General features: G+C 43.9%; 1 protein-coding gene across 1 annotated transcript in view; it reads right to left on the bottom strand.

Moving 5' to 3' along the window:
* Positions 1-5774: 5774 nt before the first annotated feature.
* CNTNAP2 (contactin associated protein 2) overlaps positions 5775-16542 on the bottom strand; it is a 2823191-nt gene continuing 2812423 nt past the window's right edge. Inside the window, exons 23-24 of the mRNA XM_075315157.1 lie at positions 15822-15896; positions 5775-6798 (exon numbers count right to left, since the gene is read on the bottom strand). Coding sequence (XP_075171272.1) covers positions 6599-6798; positions 15822-15896 — 275 coding nt within the window. The 3' untranslated portion in view covers positions 5775-6598. The remainder of the gene's footprint in view (positions 6799-15821; positions 15897-16542) is intronic.

The following is a 16542-nucleotide window of genomic DNA, read 5'->3' as shown; positions in this document are numbered from 1 at the left end:
AACCGTGGCCCAGTAACGCGTCACCCCAGGACACGGTGGGCGTGTCAGCAGCAGTACTTGCAAGTGCCAGCTCACCGACTGGTGTGCACTGGGTCTCCACATTACACTTGTTGGCAAGACATTGTGAGCAGCAAAGGGCAGTAGTAGAATACCAGTTACAACATGCACGTCAGTATTCTAGTCAGCCTCTGAACATAAAAATGGATGAGTGGGCATGGATGTCTGTCATCTGTCATCTGTGAGGTAATACAAAACTTTGAGAAATCAACCAAGATGGTGCACAGCAATGACGCCATAATCAGTGTAACCATTCTGCTTCAAACGCTTGCTGCTCACAATTAAAGGGGAAGTACATAGCATGATACTACTCAACCCAGCCTTTTCTCATCTTCTCAGTATGTATTGAATGATAATGAGGTAGCAGAGGCTGAGGAGGATATGGAGGATGAGCAGGAGATGATTTCCTATGTTTCAAACACAGCTTAATTTTGTCTGTTTAGTGTGGATGACCTGAGGAGGAGGAACAGGAGGAGGACATGGAGAGTAGTCTTTCTGTTGGGGACAGGAAAGTCTTGCCTTTTGGGAATCTGGCACACATGGCTAACTTTATGTCCTGCTGCCTTTCCCGTGACCCTCTTGTTATACTCATTTTAGGCAACATTGATTACTGATTTTTCACCCTTCTCAACCCATGCTAATAGGAGACCTTTCCATCCAGGCCCTGGGTACTCTGACAAGTAGGGAAAAGTTTTGGAAGATGGTGAAAGAGTACCTAGTAGTGATGAGCGAGTACCAAAAAGCTCCGGTGCTCGAGGCTCGGGCCGAGCATCCCAAGATACTCGTGTACTCGGCCCGAGCACCAAGCCCAATGTTATCCTATGGGAGACCCGAGTATTTTTATGAAATGACCCCCCGGCAGCATGTAGAAACCCTAAAAATGTCACAAAAGTCTCAGAAGAGTGCTCAAATGACATGGCAACAGCATGGGGAAGACCCCTTGAAGCATTTATCACTCCAAAGTCACAGCTGTGAACAATTTTGTCCGTGTTTTACGCCATTTTTACGGACTCACCAGAAAACCTTCCAAAATGACACCAAAATGAATTTTCATGGCGGAAATGTTAAGGGTACATACCCAATAGTGAGATAGAGCTGGGGTATGTTACTTTTTGGGCTGCTTCTCACTTGCGAGTTTCTTGCAGTAGAGCAATGCGAGAAAAACTAGCATTGGAATCGGACACATGTTAGTGAATGATTATGCTCTCATTTGCGATTTTTTTCTCAGTCCAAATCGGACTGAGAAAAAAATTGCAGCATGCTGCTTTTTTGCGAGTTTCTACAGTGAGTCTCTCCAATGCAAGTCTATGGGAGCGTGTAAAAAATCGGATGTCACGGGACGGCACTCACACCATCCTAGTGACATGGGATTTTCTAAATACATTTCTCGCATGTTTCCTAAAACACTGGAAACGAGTGATGTCTCACAATGTCTGTCAATCACTATTCTCTGTCAGTCGGTCTCTCCCTCTCGCTCTCTATTCTCTCTCTGTCGGTCGGTCACTATCTCTGTCCCTCTCTCACAGTCTGTTGGTCATTTTCCCCTCCTCTCTCATACTCACCGTTCCCCGATCCCCGGCGCGGCGCTGCACGGCATTCACACTGCTGCGGCGGCTTTTACTATTTTGAAAAAGCCAGCCGCTCATTAAACAATCTCGTATTCCCTGCTTTCCCCGCCCACAGGCGCCTATGATTGGTTGCAGTGAGACACGCCTCCATGCTGAGTGACAGGTGTCTCACTGCACCCAATCACAGCAGCTGGTGGGCGTGTCTATACTGTGCAGTGAAATAAATAATTAAATAATTTAAAAAAACGGTGTGCGGTCCCCCCAATTTTAATACCAGCCAGATAAAGCCATACGGCTGAAGGCTGGTATTCTCAGGATGGGGAGCTCCACGTTATGGGGAGCCCCCCAGCCTAACAGTATCAGTCAGCAGCCGCCCAGAATTGCCGCATACATTAGATGCGACAGTTCTGGGACTGTCTGGGATTGTTAGTGTTTTTTATTTCTAATAAATGATTTTTTCAGGTGTGTGTGTTTATTTACTGTAACTTACAGATTAATCATGGAAGGTATCTCGGGGAGACGACTGACATGATTAATCTAGGATTTAGTGGCAGCTATGGGCTGCCATTAACTCCTTATTACCCCGATTTGCCAACGCACCAGGGCAAATCGGGAAGAGCCGGGTTCAGTCCCAGAACTGTCGGATCTAATGTATGCGGCAATTCTGGGCGGCTGCTGACTGATATTGTTAGGCTGGGGGGCTCCCCATAACGTGGAGCTCCCCATCCTGAGAATACCAGCCTTCAGCCGTATGGCTTTATCTGGCTGGTATTAAAATTGGGGGGACTGCACGCCATTTTTTTAAATTATTTATTTATTTCAATAGTCCTGAGAAGGACTTCTGGTCACACTGTTTGCAGCCCTGCTCCGGAACTAACTATAAAGGGCCGCAAACCTTTCCCTGAAGCAGCAACACTCTCCCTGCACTGACTGTCTGGATGGCTGTGTGCAGAGCACAGCGCGCCCGCTGGTATAAAGGCTCGGTCACGCTGTGCGGGCCGGCCAATCACTGCAATTCCACAACTAACAGGGCTGTGGTATTGCAGTGGTCTGCCAGCCAATCCCTGCATGAGGGCTGACTCTCAAAAGAGCGCCAACATGCAGGGATGAAGACCACGAATACAGCACGAGTATCGCGAGATTACTCGGTACCCGCCGAGTAGCCCGAGTACAGTGATACTCGTGCGAGTACCGAGTAGTGACAAGCGTACTCGCTCATCACTAGTACCTAGCCTTGATTCCTCCGTGCCGTACAACTACTGGGTATTCAAGCTGGACACGTGGCATGAGCTTTCTTTCCACGTCTTGCAGGTGCTGGCTTGCCATGCAGCTAGCATTTTGTCTGACAGGGTTTTTGTGTCTCCTGGGGCATAATAACTGATAGACGCATCCGTATGTCAACTTAAAATGATGCAGGGGTTAAATTTGCATCAAAGAGAAACACAACACTGGGGGCTTTAATTTCACCAAGTGACCATAAAAATAAAATGTCCCAAAATAAAAATAAAAAACCTGCGAAAAAAACAGATGGATGTACTGCGGGCAATTGGCTGTCAACAGTGGGATCTTATAAATGTGGCCATAAAACCTGTGGGCTTTGTAAATACATGGTTAGTAGCAATAATTTTACATCATATTCTAATGGAATGTTATTTATTTGATTTCATGCGTTAAATGTCATCTGCAGTATATATGTGAGCAAGGATGGTTGACCTTAGGGAGATCAACATCCACCACTGCGGAGACACCATCACGTGTTTCTCAATGCAGTGATTCTAGAGCAATGCCCCCTGGGAAATATTCAAAGCAAGAAGGCCTGCGGAGACACCATCACATGTTTCTCAACGCTGGCAGGAAACTAGCCAGGTCTTTCACCGGGAAGGAACAACCACGGGAAGGGCAATCTCCAGTCAAGGAGACCACCTATGCCAAACATGGTATCCATCCACAGACAGCCGTTTCGGGGTATTTGCCCCTCATCAGTGTGGAGTAGGAATCTGGCTAGTGGGAGCATTGCCTAGTAAAAGACTATGTGAGCAAGGATGGTTGACCTTAGGGAGATCAACATCCACCACTGCGGAGACACCATCACGTGTTTCTCAACGCAGTGATTCTAGAGCAATGCCCCCTGGGAAATATTCAAAGCAATAGTCTTTTACTAGGCAATGCTCCCACTAGCCAGATTCCTACTCCACACTGATGAGGGGCAAATACCCCGAAACGGCTGTCTGTGGATGGATACCATGTTTGGCATAGGTGGTCTCCTTGACTGGAGATTGCCCTTCCCGTGGTTGTTCCTTCCCGGTGAAAGACCTGGCTAGTTTCCTGCCAGCGTTGAGAAACATGTGATGGTGTCTCCGCAGGCCTTCTTGCTTTGAATATTTCCCAGGGGGCATTGCTCTAGAATCACTGCGTTGAGAAACACGTGATGGTGTCTCCGCAGTGGTGGATGTTGATCTCCCTAAGGTCAACCATCCTTGCTCACATAGTCTTTTACTAGGCAATGCTCCCACTAGCCAGATTCCTACTCCACACTGATGAGGGGCAAATACCCCGAAACGGCTGTCTGTGGATGGATACCATGTTTGGCATAGGTGGTCTCCTTGACTGGAGATTGCCCTTCCCGTGGTTGTTCCTTCCCGGTGAAAGACCTGGCTAGTTTCCTGCCAGCGTTGAGAAACATGTGATGGTGTCTCCGCAGGCCTTCTTGCTTTGAATCTGCAGTATATAGGCAGCACGACACGCACATTGAGAAAGAAGCTGTCTGAACATATATATGATGCAAATAACGCAACCACTAGAGGATTATCTGGAGCATCGCAGCACTTTCTCAATGTGCATGCGGGGAATATGGATTCACTGCAGGTTAATGCAATTGAGAAAGTGTGTCTACCAAAAAGAGGCGGTAATCTTAAAGATATTCTTTGTCGCAAGGAAATCAAGTGGATTTTTACAATGGACACTAGAACTCCTCTGGGTATGAATTTAAAGAAAGATATGTTGTATGTGTATTGATATGACCACTTATTTCCCATGGGAGTGAACTACTCCAATTAATCACCTTGAACCTGTGCAGTCTTTTCCGATTCCATGTCCGGTTTCATGTCTTTTTAATCACTCTGTCAGTGTCCATTTACTAGAGACAGACTAAGAACTAACTCTGTTCGAAACGCATCCTCTCACCTGTATTCCTATGAATTCATGATGGAAATTTTTTTTAACTTGAACATGAAATAAAGAAAGAATTAATTTTTAACCTAATTTGGACCAGATTGCTGGATTTCTACCCTATTCATGTACATAGGGGCTATATGTGGGGTTAAGTTTGTTATGTTGCTGTTTTTTCTCCTTCGAATTGGTCTCCTCAGATTCTTCCACAATATTTTTATGGGATTAAGCTCAATACTTTGACTTGGTTATTCCAAAACTTTTACTTTTTTCTTGTATAATCATTTTTGTAGAGATGTGTGCTTTTGGTCACTATCTTGCTGCATAATCCACATTCTGTAAAGATTCAGATCATCTTGTGTAACCAATGTCATCAGTATGTTTTGCAACAATAAGATTGCAAAGGTCTTGAGACAGCTCACTGGTTTTACCCATCATGAGATGGTTCTTGTGTGGCACCTTGGTAATCAAACACCTTTTTATAGGGCACCAGTTAAACCAGCTGATATTACTTTTCACTAAGTAGAAGCACTGCTTTCTATCCACTGATAGATTTCAGCTGGTGTCATGACTTTCCATGGCTTTTTGCACCTCTCTTTCTTCAGGTGTCCGATACTCTTTCCCTATGCCATTTCTCATTATTATACATAAATCAAATCATAGATGTCCATAAATTTTTTGTGTAGATTGCATGGGTTATCAATATCTGTGAAATTCATGTCAATAGAACATTTAGAAATACATTTACCTAAAAAATTGGTGACAATTCAATACTTATTTCACTCGGTGTATGTGTTAACTATCTTTCATTAATTCAGTGACTGGAAAGATCTAGATAAAAGTAATAAGGGACAACACAAATTATATAAGAAAGTTCTAACATTTCATTATAGAATGACTACATCTTAGAATAGTTCAGTAGAATGTATGTAGTGTGTAATGTTAGGTGTACAAGAGACAAAAATAAATCACAGGCAATAGTTTCAGAAAAAGGTGCAATATATTTTAGTATATTTTTCTTTTGCAATGTATACCATTCACATTTTTTGTTACACCATGATATCCCCTTATTTCAGAGTTAGGCAACTTGTGGCTGTATAGCGGTCACTGACCTCTAAGTCATGGATCGGTCAGTGGGCCAATGTCACAAGTTATCTATCCCTGGGCTTGTTATAATATAGCAACAATCTCTAAAAAAAAATGGCAAATACATTCTTTATTGGCATGGTGATGCTCCACCCTGAACCATTCTGAGTTACTGCAGTGCCTATGCATGCAATGAAAAGTATTTTATCATATGGAGGAAAAAGTAAGTAGATGAGTTTTAGAACAATAACATGTGTGTGCGGGATTATATATAAGCCCTTGCATAGGTTTACATATAACCAGTTGTATATAGATATATACGTTGACTTCTTTTAATAATCTTAGGGCTTATAAAATTTTAGAAAACCGGCCCTTTAACATTGCTTAGTTATTAGATTGCCTCTAAACACACACAAAAAATACAGATATTACTGACGAACCCAAACCAATGCTGAAACTCTAAAAGCTGAAATTTTGTTGTTGTTTTTTTCCTTAGACAGGGAAATACAGAAGAGTAATACCCAACTGTAGATGTAACTAAAAATTACTTTCAAATGCCTTTATCAAAGTTTATGATTTGTATTTTTGTCAGTGTATTGAGTGGGCCTTCAGGAACTTCAGGTTGTGCTGATCTTGCACGGAGAAATCCAAAGCCAAGAACTGGTGAGACGCAGTCCCTAGCCACACAGTAGAACCAACTGTGATCCCGTTGAATACTCTTAGATAAGCCATTCCTTTTTGCTTTCATCAATGGTCTCCGTAAAGTTGGGGTCATTGTTTATTATGGCTGCATCAGCGTTGTCAGCAGATTCGGCTCCCTTGGCTTCATTTGTGTGGTAGGTGCCCTTGTGGCGGAACATGTAGCGTATTAAAAACACCAAGGTGCAAAGAATGGTGAAGATCACCACCGCTATGATACCTGGAGGAAAAGAAAGAGAATATATGAAATAAGAATCAAAAAATGGAAAAGCCAGCTCACCAATGCAGCAAGACGTCCTGCCATGAACATCAAATGGTTAAGGCTATAGAGGAAATCCAGCTGAAGATGGAGTAAAAAATTCCAAAATTTATTGAAGTCCTTTAAAATTGTGATAAAATCAGAAAAAATGCAGAGGTCAGTATGTAGTATCTATGCATTTCTGGTGCATATAGCACCCTTAGGCTATGTGTGCACATAGCGTTCTGTCCCTGCAGAAATTTCTGCAGCGATTTGAACAGCACACGTGTGCTTCAAATCGCTGCAGAAAGAGTCCGTAGTGAAAAAAAAAAAGCCGATTCCATGCGCTCTGAGTGCAGCCCCTCCCATAGACAGAGCGGGAGCTGCAAGCAGAGCGCAGGAAAGAAGTGAAATGTCACTTCTTAGAACGCGCGCTTCGGGCAGCAGCCGAAGCGCTGCGCTCTAATACGGCACGTGCGCACGTCTCCTGCATAATCTTCGTAGATTATGCTGGGGACACAGGACGCATGCAGTTACGCTGCGATGCAGATCGCAGCATAACTGTATGCAAATACGCAACGTGCGCACATAGCCTTAATCATGGTTCATATTTTAACACACTTCCATAAAGCTGGAATTTTTTTAATTCATCTTCAGCTGGATCTCCTCTTTATCCTTATATGTATGAAGATGCTAGAATATATAGTGGTATTATGATGAGAATATTCTATACAATTTTTTTCTTAAATCAGGAAAATACTTTTGACCTACTAATGTCTGCTTACTACATAATGTCTTCCCAAAACCACTGACATCGAAGAAAGTTTTCTATACTGTTTGAGTCCCTGTGCTTTTTCCTTGCTTAGCATGCTTTTTATTCTAAAGTCCTGCGAGTCTTTTTTGCCTTGATCTCGTTCTTCATGATGCCGAGTGGCTTTTTGTTGAATAACAACTTTATTAAAGAGAAACTGTTAAGATTTTTCTACAGAAACTGGTTGTATGACTAAATATGTCATAATTCCAGAATACTGTATATTAGTGTCCAGGCTGCTCTGTATAGTGTAAAAAACACTTTTAGAATACCTGCATGGTGGTGTGGTCTATTCAGTGTTGCTGTTCTCTGGTCCGGTGCCGCCTCTCTCCAACGAACGCCATCCTCCTTCTTTCCAGCCCAGTGTGGATGACGCATCTATGTCATCCACACAGGCCAACATTGCGGTCCTGCACAGGTGCACTTTGATCTGCCCTGCTGAGTACAGATCAAAGTACTGTTATGTGCAGGTGCGAGGAAAGGTTAAAGACTGCCCGCGTATGCGCACTACAATACTTTGATCTGCCCTGAGCAGGACAGCTCAAAGTGCACCTGCGCAGGACCTCAATGCTGGCTAGTGTGAATTATGTAGCACACGTCATGTACATGTGCCTCAAAAGAAGGAGGATGTCGATTGCCGCAGAGAGGAGGCACTGGAGAGCAGCGACACCCATCGGACCGTACCGCCCCGTAGGTGAGTATTATAAAACTGATTTTTATGTTCTACACAACAGCCTGGGCTCTTATATACAGAATACTGTATATAAGAGCTCGGTGGTGGCGGCCGTAGTTTATAGGGGACAAATCTGGGGACATGTTCCTTTTAAAGTTGATTTCTCATCCAAGGGACATCAAATTACTAAAAAAATAGATCTAATTTTTACTGTTCTAGGCCTATTCAGGGTCAGCCAGGTAACAAGATGCATGGCTGCTAGGGTACCTGAATGACAGGTCTCCCATAAAAACTATCTACTACAGTGTTGCAAAATCCTGTTTTATGCAAGGAAAGTCCAAAGTACCACCAACATTTTTTTAAAATGCTTTGAGCACAATAAAACATTTATGTATCTGGTGTTCCCTTAGGCGGGCTTTGCACGTTGCGACATCGCAAGCCGATGCTGCGATGTTGCACGCAATAGACTCTGCCCCCGTCGCAGGTACGATATCTTGTGATAGCTGGCGTAGTGAAAATTATCGCTACGCCAGCTTCACATGCACTCACCTTCCCTGCGACCGTCGCTCTGGCCGGCGAACCGCCTCCTTCCTAAGGGGGCGGGTCATACAACGTCAGAGCGACGTCAGACGGCAGGCGGCCAATCAAAGCGGAGGGGCGGAGATGAGCAGGATGTAAACATCCCGCCCACCTTCTTCCTTCCGTAGAGCCGGCGGCGGCAGGTAAGGTGAAGTTCCTCGCTCCTGCGGCGTAACACACAGCGATGTGTGCTGCCGCAGGAACGAGGAACAGCATCATACCTGTCGTGGCAGCGAAATTATGGAAAAGTCGGAGCCTGCAGCGATGATACGATAACGACGCTTTTGCGCTCGTTCATCGTATCATCTAGAATTTACACATAACCATGTCGAAAGTGACGCCGGCACAAGCTACTGCTGTGGGTGTGTGACGCTGGTGGTACATTCTGTGGGGCAAAGCTAAGGCTGCTTTATACTCCAGGCTTTTCTCATACTGTGTATGGCCTGTCTTAAGTCACATAGGAGACTCTTCAGTTTGCTCTGTTGCTGTAAGGAACCTCCAGAGAACAGCTGCACAGAGACCCAGTGTGTCGCATAGGGGTGAATAGCGAGTTTTTTATAAAAGCATTTCAATAGAGAATACCATCTTGTAATTAGGTGCTATGGGGGTGAGGCTTAGTAGCATTGATGTGGGCTTAACGTTTTGGGGACAGGCTATTCCATTTGCAGGATCCCTCTTGTTGGAGAAAACATTGGATGGAGTAAGTAATCAACAATGTGACTGAGCCTTTACTGTCAATTTTTGTCAATTCTTCTTAGGCCTCCTTCACACGTCTGTGTCTCCGGTACGTGTTTGGTCCATTTCCTCACGTGCCGGAGACACGAGCACACGTAGACCCATTAAAATCAATGGGTCTGCGCTCACGTGCATGTTTTGCCATGGACCGTGTGTCCGTGTGGAGTATACGTGTGCCCGTGTGCTCCACACATAGACATATCAGTTTTTCTCCGGCATTACGAGTTTCATACGGACCGCACACATGTGATCCGTGTGACACGCACCGGAGAAAACACACGTGCCTGTGAAATAAAAAGAATTTCTGTACTCACCTTCTCCAGCACTGCTGTCTCTGCCGCTGCTGGCACTTGCTTCCGACCCCCGCTCATTATGCTCATTGCATATTCACTCCACTGTGGGTCTGAAGCAGCAGCGGGAAGTTGGCAGGACCGGAGACCGAAGATCAGCACCACGGACAGCAACGCCAGGGACAGGTGAGCAGAAAGTTCCTGTTCTCCGTGTGTTATCATGGATAACACATGGAGAACACACGTGTGCCATAAACATGGCACACGGAGGGCAATACGCACCTTTGACACGTCTGTGAAAAACGTGCGTGATTTTCACGGACCTGTGAAGGAGGCCTTAGCAAAATAGCTCTAACTCATTGACATTAGATGGAGAGCATCTGTCTCTGAACGGCAATTTTCAAGTCTTACCACAGATTCTCAATGGGATTTAGGTCTAGACTGTGACTAGGCCATTCACACACATGAGTATGCTCTGATCTAAACCATCCCATGGTAGGCATATTCATGTGTGTGAATGGCCTAGTCAAAGTCCAGACGTAAACGCCTTGGAGAATCTGTAACGAGACTTAAAAATTGCTGTTCACAGATGCTCTCCATCCAATCTCACTGAGCTAGACCTATATCGCAAAGAAGAATGGTCAAACATTTCAGCCTCTGGTTGTGGAAATCTGATAGAGACATATATGTATTGCAAAAGATTTGCAACAGTAACTGCAGCTATAGGGAAGCTGTCACCAGACTTGTCCCTTATAAGCTGCGGCCACTACCAATAAGTTGCGATATACAACATTCTAGAGTACTGTATATAAGAGCCCAGGTCGATCTGTATAATGTAAAAAACACCTTTATTATTCTAACCTAGAGGGTGGTCTGGTCCAATAAGTGTCACTGCTTGCGGGTCCAGCGCCTCCTGTCTGCGGTGTTCACCATTCTCCTTCTTCTCAGCCCCGTGTGGATGATGCGTCCTCTACACAGGCCGGCATTGTGGTTCTATGCAGGCGCACTTTGCTTTGCCCCCCTGAGGGCAGATCAAAGTATTGTGGTGTGCGTGTGTGGGTGGTCTTTGACTTTTTCTTGCGCCTGTGCATTACAGTACTTTTATTTTCCCTCAAAGTGCACCTGTGCAGGATCGCAATGAATCCATGAGCAGCAACACCAATCGGACCGGACCGCCTCTTCGTAGAGAATAATAATGGTCTTTTTTACATTGTACAGAATGGCCTAGGATCTTGAATATAGCATCCTAGATTGCTATATGTAAGAGCCTACTGATGGTGGTCGCAGCTTATAAGGGACAAATCTGGTGACAGATTCCCATTAAGCTTGTGGGTGTAGCATGAAAAAGTGTGGAAAAGTTCAAGGGTATGAATACTTTATTAAGTCACTGCATACCCAATATCTTTAGAATAGGTAATCAATATTACATCTGTGTCTGTCCAACACCTGGCACCTCCACAGATCAGCTACCTTCAGCGCCTAATGCAGTCGAATGTACACAGTGCACTGTGTAGTACATGTGTAGTGGCCGTAGTCATGTTCTGCATCTCAGATGCTATTAAAGTGAATGTGAGTTGAGCTTCATTATTTGATAACAGCCACTACATAGTGGCTATTTAACTCAATTCACTGTATCCATCCGGCCTCAGTGAGAGCTAAGAACTTCTGATCTGCAGAAGAGCCAGTTGTTGGCCCCCATTAATCTGAGTTTCATGACATATCGTCATTGTTATGTTCTCTGCCCATTTGTCTGATCAGTATTATGTTCCCTTGTATAGTCCACAGTATGATAATTGTCTGCAGAGTACCTGCTTACAACCTGGGTTGCCAACTTTATTTTTCCTGGAGAGTTTATCAAAAAATCTACAGACAGAATATTTTTTTGTAGACACATTAGAAAACTATAATAAGTCATGGTTGTAAGCGATTCATGTCTACAGCCCATAATTCTGATATGAAGACATCAGTTGCACTTACTGTAAACTATAAAGTGATGATAATTATGTTCAAAATAATTTGTATAAGTTTCTTCAGCATCAAAAAAATCATGGACACTTTATCATTTTTCTTACGAACAGGGAAAAAATGTGCTCTATTTTTACGGACTGTCCTGGAATTTCTGGATGGTTGGCAACCTGGCTTAGAACTGGTGATATATGATCACCATATGGTTACTGTATGGCAGTATTATTGGTTTTATGGTTCGTTATATCATGGTAATTTTCATTTTTCTTTGACTGTGTGATCGGTATTTCTATGTTCTACTTTCATTTTATTTCTTGTGGTTACATATTTTAGGGAGTAAAAAAAAAAATCAGAAAATTATTTAGTTTACTCTTTGTAGCCACGTGAATAAGAAGAGGGAACAGGAGCAGCACTGGTAATGGGCTTAGATGGTAATTGGTAAGTATTTTGATGCACGTATAGTACATCAGATATACAGTATATACACAGGTTTGGGAATAAAAAATTTCATGGGAGTGCCTCTTTAAGGGAGTGTTGAAGGACGTGTCATCGTTCAAGAAGCATTCATATAAAATGTTTTATTCCAAAATATGCGTAAATCTACAACTAATGTAGTATTAGTGATTAATGCATCCATCAATATACTTACCAATCGCCGTCTTAGCTGATTTTGAGTGGTGCTCCATTCATTTTTCATGTATTAATGCTATTTGTGATTTTGAAGGATAGCACACATACCCCATCATTGTATGTGGAGCTGCTCACTCCATGTTTTTTTGTAGCTCATACAAAATTACCCATACAAGTCTATAGCGGGCTTTACACGCTACGATATCGTTAATGAATTATCGTCGGGGTCACGTTGTTTGTGACGCACATCCGGCGTCATTAACGAGATCACAGCGTGTAACACTTAAGAGCGATCTTAAACAATAGCAAAAAAGGGCAAAATCATTTGCCGTGGAGAGGTCGTCCTGAAACAAAAAATCGTTTTCAGGATGCTAAAGATGTTGTTCCTCGTTCCTGCGGCAGCACACATCGCTGTGTGTGACACCGCAGGAGCGAGGAACATCTCCTTACCTGCCTCCATCGGCTATGCGGAAGGAAGGAGGTGGGCGGGATGTTTACGTCCCGCTCATCTCCGCCCCTCCGCTTCTATTGGACGCCTGCAGTGTGACGTCGCTGTGACGCTGCACGACCCGCCCCTTTAGGAAGGAGGCGGTTTGCTGGCCAGAGCGACGTCGCAGGGCAGGTAAGTCCATGTGACGGGGTGAGCGAAGTTGTGCGACATCTGCAGCGATATGCCCGTGTCGCACAATTGATGGGGGTGGGTACAGTCGCTTGTGATCTTGCTAGCGATTAGGCTATGTGCGCACTAGGCCGTTTTACCCGCGGATATACCCACGGTTTTGCTGTGGAAATTTCTTGAGAAATCTTTGAAATCTTTCTACAGACATTTCTACAGACATTAGCTGTGCGCACACTGCGTTTTTTTCTCAAGAAAATTCTTTGTGAAGATTTTCTTGAGAAAATTTCTTGAGAAAATGTTCATGTCACTTCTTTTCCGCAGGTACCTGCGGAATGCCCCCGGTATTTCACTCCATTCACTGTAATGTAATCGCGAAATACCGGGGGTAAACCGCAGGTAGCAAATGATGTGCGGTATACCCCCGGTATAGCCGTGATTTACCTGCGGTAATGCTCATCGCTGCAGTGCCTGCGGTTTTGCAGGGAGTGATGTCATTATGCCAGAAAGAGGAAGCGGAGCAGAGTAGACACACACGTCACACTACCTGGACGCCGCACAGAAGCACTTCCGTGTGACCTCCAGGTGCCCGTGCAGTCTGTGTCCCGCTCCGGCCCTGCCGCTGCATGCCCTGCAGTGTCAGTGTCTGCCCGCAGTGTCAGCAGCTTCTCACCCTGCAGCGCAGGCAGGCACTGACACACAGCAGTGCGTGCAGCCGCGGGGATGCCGAGCGCTGCTGTCCGGAGGTTAGATGAGATCATTACCTGCTGTGATGATCTCCTGCCTTCTGACGTCACCGCTGTCACTGCTGTCTATGCCTGTCTTGCGAGCGGCATGAGACTGTCACTAGCGGTGACGTCACGGGCTCTCGCGATACTGCTGATAACGCGGCGGGCATAGAAGGCAGTGACAGCGCTGATGGCAGGACTGCAGGAGATCAACACAGCAGGTAATGGTCTCATCTATCCTCCTGACAGCAGCGCTCGTCATCCCCTGCAGTGACCTGGGCTATTCATGTTGATGTTGATATTGATGCTCAGGTCACTGCATTGCTCTCCTAGCCAATGGGGAACATTCTGTTCTTCATTGAATGGGACAGTGACTATGGTATGGATCGCCGTGGGACCCCCCCTTATTGGATTACGCCGGACATGGAATTGATTGTTCTTTTCAATAAATTGGTGAAAGAGGGAATGTTTTGGGCAGTGTTTTTTCAAATAAAACTTTTTTTGTTATCTATTTTTTATTTCTTACTGACTGGGTTGGTGATGTCGGGTATCTGATAGACGCCTTACATCACGAACCCGAGAGCTTGATGCCAGGTGACATTACACATCTGGCATCAACCCCATATATTACCTCGTTTGCCAACGCACCAGGGCAACGGGATGAGTTGGGGCGAAGCGCCAGGATTGGCACGTCTAATGGATGCGCCACTTCTGGGGCGGCTGCGGCCTGCTATTTTTAGGCTGGGGAGTGTCCAATAACAGTGGACCTCCCTAGTCTGAGAATACCAGACCACAGCTGTCCGCTTTACTTTGGCTGGTGATCCAATTTGGGGATGACCCCACGTTTTTTGTTTTAAATTATTTAATGTAAAATAACAGCGTGGGGTGCCCTCTGTTTTGGATTACCAGCCAAGGTGAAGCTGCCAGCTGTGGTTTGCAGGCTGCAGCCGTCTGTTTTACCCTAGCTGGCTACAAAAGATGGGGGGACCTCACGTGGTTTTTTTTTAATTATTTATTTATTTTATGGCTAAATACAAGGCTAGGCATCCTTTAGTGCCACATGAAAGTCCCTAAAGGGTACCAGCTTAGAAAATGCAGGGAGGTGGGACATTATATAGGTCTTTCTCATCTATCTATCTATCTATCTATCTATTCATCTATCCATCTTTCCCTCTATCCATTATCTGTCTGTCTATCGATTATCTATCTAATATCTATATTATTTATTGCAGTTACAGCATAAAAAACCTGCAGGGACTAACCTGCGGAAAAACCGTGGGAAAAACGCATGCGGTTTTTTCTTGAGAAAAATCACTTTTCTAGTGCGCACATAGCCTAAGGGTCAGTGAAAATCATGGAGAGCAGCGATTGCCACCCATATGCTAATTTACACATACACCAAACACTGACTAGTCAGTCAGTAATATTCTTGTATGAAAGTAAAATGAATATCTGGATGAGGCCTAAAGCAAAAATGTGCTTAACTGTACATTGCATTCGGCTATCTTTCCACGTTGGGATGGGGGGGGGGTCATATTATATGTACGGTGGTGGATTTTGTGTGTTACTTTGACCCTGATGGGATTACAAATGTAAATTTCAAGACATTGAATCCTCCGTGGAATGCCCTCAAGTTTCCTAAGAACATCCCAAAAATGGCCAATCTTTACCAAGCCATTCATCTTTTATAGGTTTTATGGACAGTCCATGCCAAATCTAAACTTATTAGGAACAGAACACATCAGTGTATTCTTAGCCTCTATTAAATTAACCCTTTTCACTTTCTAAATTGCTAAGTTGTTAAAAATTACTAATTCATGTTAAAAACCATATACAGTACCTTTTTATGACAAATTGTCTTGATTTTGTGATGCAGCTGTTTGGTGGCATGGCTTTTACAGCTGAAACATATTCCAAAAATCTAAGTCTATTTCTCTCTGTCTTTTAACCTTGTACAAATAAAACTAGATTATCTTACCTCCAATAATAGCCGAATTCCTGTTGACGCCATCTGTAATGGCTTGTCCTTCATTGTTTGGGAAATTAGCAGTTTCTGTTAGAAGCAAAATAAAAATAAAATACCCATGAAAGCTTTGTGTGTGTATAATTTTATATATATATATATATATATACAGTCATATGAAAAAGTTTGGGCACCCCTATTAATGTTAACCTTTTTTCTTTATAACAATTTGGGTTCTTGCAACAGCTATTTCTGTTTCATATATCTAATAACTGATGGACTGAGTAATATTTCTGGATTGAAATGAGGTTTATTGTACTAACAGAAAATGTGCAATCCTCATTCAAACAAAATTTGACCGGTGCAAAAGTATGGGCACCTCAACATAAAAGTGACATTAATATTTTGTAGATCCTCCTTTTGCAAAAATAACAGACTCTAGTTGCTTCCTGTAGCTATATTTAGGTATGTAGGTATATTTGACCATTCCTGTTTACAAAACAATTCCAGTTCAGTTAAGTTTGATGGTCGCCGAGCATGGACAGCACGCTTCAAATCATCCCACAGATGTTCAATGATATTCAGGTCTGAGGAAAGGGATGGCCATTCCAGAACATTGTAATTGTTCCTCTGCATGAATGCCTGAGTAGATTTAGAGCGGTGTTTTGGATCATTGTCTTGCTGAAATATCCATCCCCTGCGTAACTTCAACTTCGTCACTGATTCTTCCTCATTA

This window comes from Anomaloglossus baeobatrachus, chromosome 6 (genome assembly GCF_048569485.1).
Source record: "Anomaloglossus baeobatrachus isolate aAnoBae1 chromosome 6, aAnoBae1.hap1, whole genome shotgun sequence".
In the NCBI taxonomy this organism is placed as follows: Eukaryota; Metazoa; Chordata; class Amphibia; order Anura; family Aromobatidae; genus Anomaloglossus; species Anomaloglossus baeobatrachus.
Note: the sequence above shows the minus strand (reverse complement) of the source record. Positions and strands in the feature narration are given on the sequence as shown.